Below are 2,354 nucleotides of genomic sequence, written 5' to 3' on the forward strand. Positions count from 1 at the left end.
TGCACATTGTAATCGGCAGAGTTACCCTGACTGCTTGGATAGTGTATAATAAGCATTGCCACAAGTCTGTTACTGGATGAAAAAGAGGTGAAAAAAACTGCCCCACCCAATCCCGCCTCAATTTAAAGTGTTTCTCATAATCCAGATGTGTTTCCTGTAATAAAGCGATGTCGACTTTCTCCTTAAGAAAGGAGAGGATCTTTTTCCTTCTGATAGGGCGATGGATACCCCGTACATTCCCTGAGAAAATTTGCAGATTAACTGCCGCCATTAGTTAGGCGACAGAGAGACAGGAACAGATTTCACACCACAATCGGGCGTGCGCCATTATCCCCTCCTCCAACTCACTTTACCAAAGTTTCCTCAAACTGCTCCTTTCACGGATAAAAGCCCCGTCTGTACCAGAGTAGGATAAAGTCAACAACACATCAACCCTCCCATAATAACAAAAATACAAAAGAATCACCACCACAATAGACCCAAGGGGACATTCCTCAATAAGACTGAGGACCCGGAGGATTAACCCCACGGCCAGACTGCAGTTACCCTCAGGATACCTTCTCCAAAATGCGGAGCGGAAAAGTCACTTTTGTAAATTATTTTTACAGGATATTAGAAGAGGAGGAATTACAGACAGAAATCGCAATCGTCACGTCTCAATCTGACTTGTGTCTCTCAATTCCTTGGAACTGAATATCACCGGACTTTGAATCGAGAAGGAGAAATGTTTGTCTTTTCTGACGGCTTCAAAACATTAGTGAGATTGGAAAATCACCGAGACACACACACCCAAGTGAGAGTATTCCAGAGCACTGACTGTGGAAAGAGCTTTACCCAGTTACACAGCCTGAAAAAACATCACACCATTCACAGTGGGGAGAGACCGTACACGTGTTCTGTGTGTGGACGAGGCTTCAACTGATCGGCAAACCTGGAGAGACATGAGGAGACCCCCACCCTGGAGAAACGGTGGAAATGTGGGGACTGTGGAAAGGGATTCAGGTTTCCATCTGTGCTGGACGCTCATCGGCGCATTCACACTGGGGAGAGGCCGTTCACCTGCTCTGTGTGTAAGAAGGGATACGCTCAGTTATCCCACCTGCGGAGACACCAGCGAGTTCACACTGGGGAGAGGCCGTTCACTTGCTCTCAGTGTGAAAAGGGATTCACTCAGTTATCCGACCTGCGGAAACATCAGCGACGTCACACTGGGGAGAGGCCGTTCACCTGCTCTCAGTGTGAGAAGGGATTCACTCAGTTATACCACCTGCGGAGACATCAGCGAGTTCACACTGGGGAGAGGCCGTTCACCTGTTCTCAGTGTGAGAAGGGATTCACTCAATCATCCGACCTGCAGATACATCAGCGAGTTCACACTGGGGAGAGGCCGTTCACCTGCTTTCAGTGTGAGAAGGGATTCACTACTTCATCGGGTCTGCTGGAACATAAGCGAGTTCACACTGGGGAGAGGCCGTTCACCTGCACTCAGTGTGAAAAGGGATTCATTCGGTTATCCAACCTGCGGATACATCAGCGAGTTCACACTGGGGAGAGGCCGTTCCCCTGCTCTCGTTGTGAGAAGAGATTCGCTCAGTTATCCAACCTGCGGATACATCAGCGACATCACGCTGGGGAGAGGCCGTTCACCTGCTCTCAGTGTGAGAAGGGATTCACTGTGTTATCCCACCTGCGGAGACATCAGCGAGTTCACACTGGGGAGAGGCCGTTCACCTGCTCTCAGTGTGAGAAGGGATTCACTCAGTTGTCCCACCTGCGTAGACATCAGCGAGTTCACACAGAAGAGAAGGCGTTAACCTGCTCTGAGTGAGAGAAGGGATTCAGATATCCATACACCCTGCAGGAACACTAGCGAGTTCACACCTGGAAGAGGCCATTCACCTGCTCTGAGCAGGGGAGACATTCAATGATCCGTCCCATCTCCGGAGACACTAGCGAGTTAATTCTGGGGCAACACCATTCATCTGTTCTCAATGTGGGGAGGGGGTTTTGTGATTCATCACACCTGTTGTGACTCCAACAATTTCACAATAAATTACAGATGTTGGCTCCGTTGTTATTGTTTCTGCTCTCACTGACATCCAGGACAGCATTTTGTTCATTCTGACATCTGGTGAATGGTGATGATTGGAGGGTTTCTTTCTGCTGGACTGGCCGGTCTAACACCTCTGCCTCCGGTGGGCTGACCATTTTTGACGCTAGTTGCGATTACCTGGTTCCAAGTTTGAAGAGGAGCACCGAATGAAAAGGTGTTTGCACGTTGGAAGATATTTAGTTCCCAAAGCAGCCACGTTGCCATGAAGATGGGCTATGGTGGTTACAGGGTTCTTTTGTCT

General features: G+C 49.0%; 1 protein-coding gene across 1 annotated transcript; it reads left to right on the forward strand.

Moving 5' to 3' along the window:
• Nucleotides 1–922: 922 nt before the first annotated feature.
• Nucleotides 923–2,073, forward strand: LOC140418032 (uncharacterized; the record flags this gene model as incomplete). Its single annotated transcript, XM_072501461.1, has 1 exon — nucleotides 923–2,073. A coding segment is annotated over one exon (906 nt), but the record flags the coding sequence as incomplete, so codon positions are not given.
• Between the last annotated feature and the right edge of the window lie 281 nt (nucleotides 2,074–2,354).

Source organism: Scyliorhinus torazame, chromosome 5, assembly GCF_047496885.1.
Source record: "Scyliorhinus torazame isolate Kashiwa2021f chromosome 5, sScyTor2.1, whole genome shotgun sequence".
Taxonomy (NCBI): domain Eukaryota; kingdom Metazoa; phylum Chordata; class Chondrichthyes; order Carcharhiniformes; family Scyliorhinidae; genus Scyliorhinus; species Scyliorhinus torazame.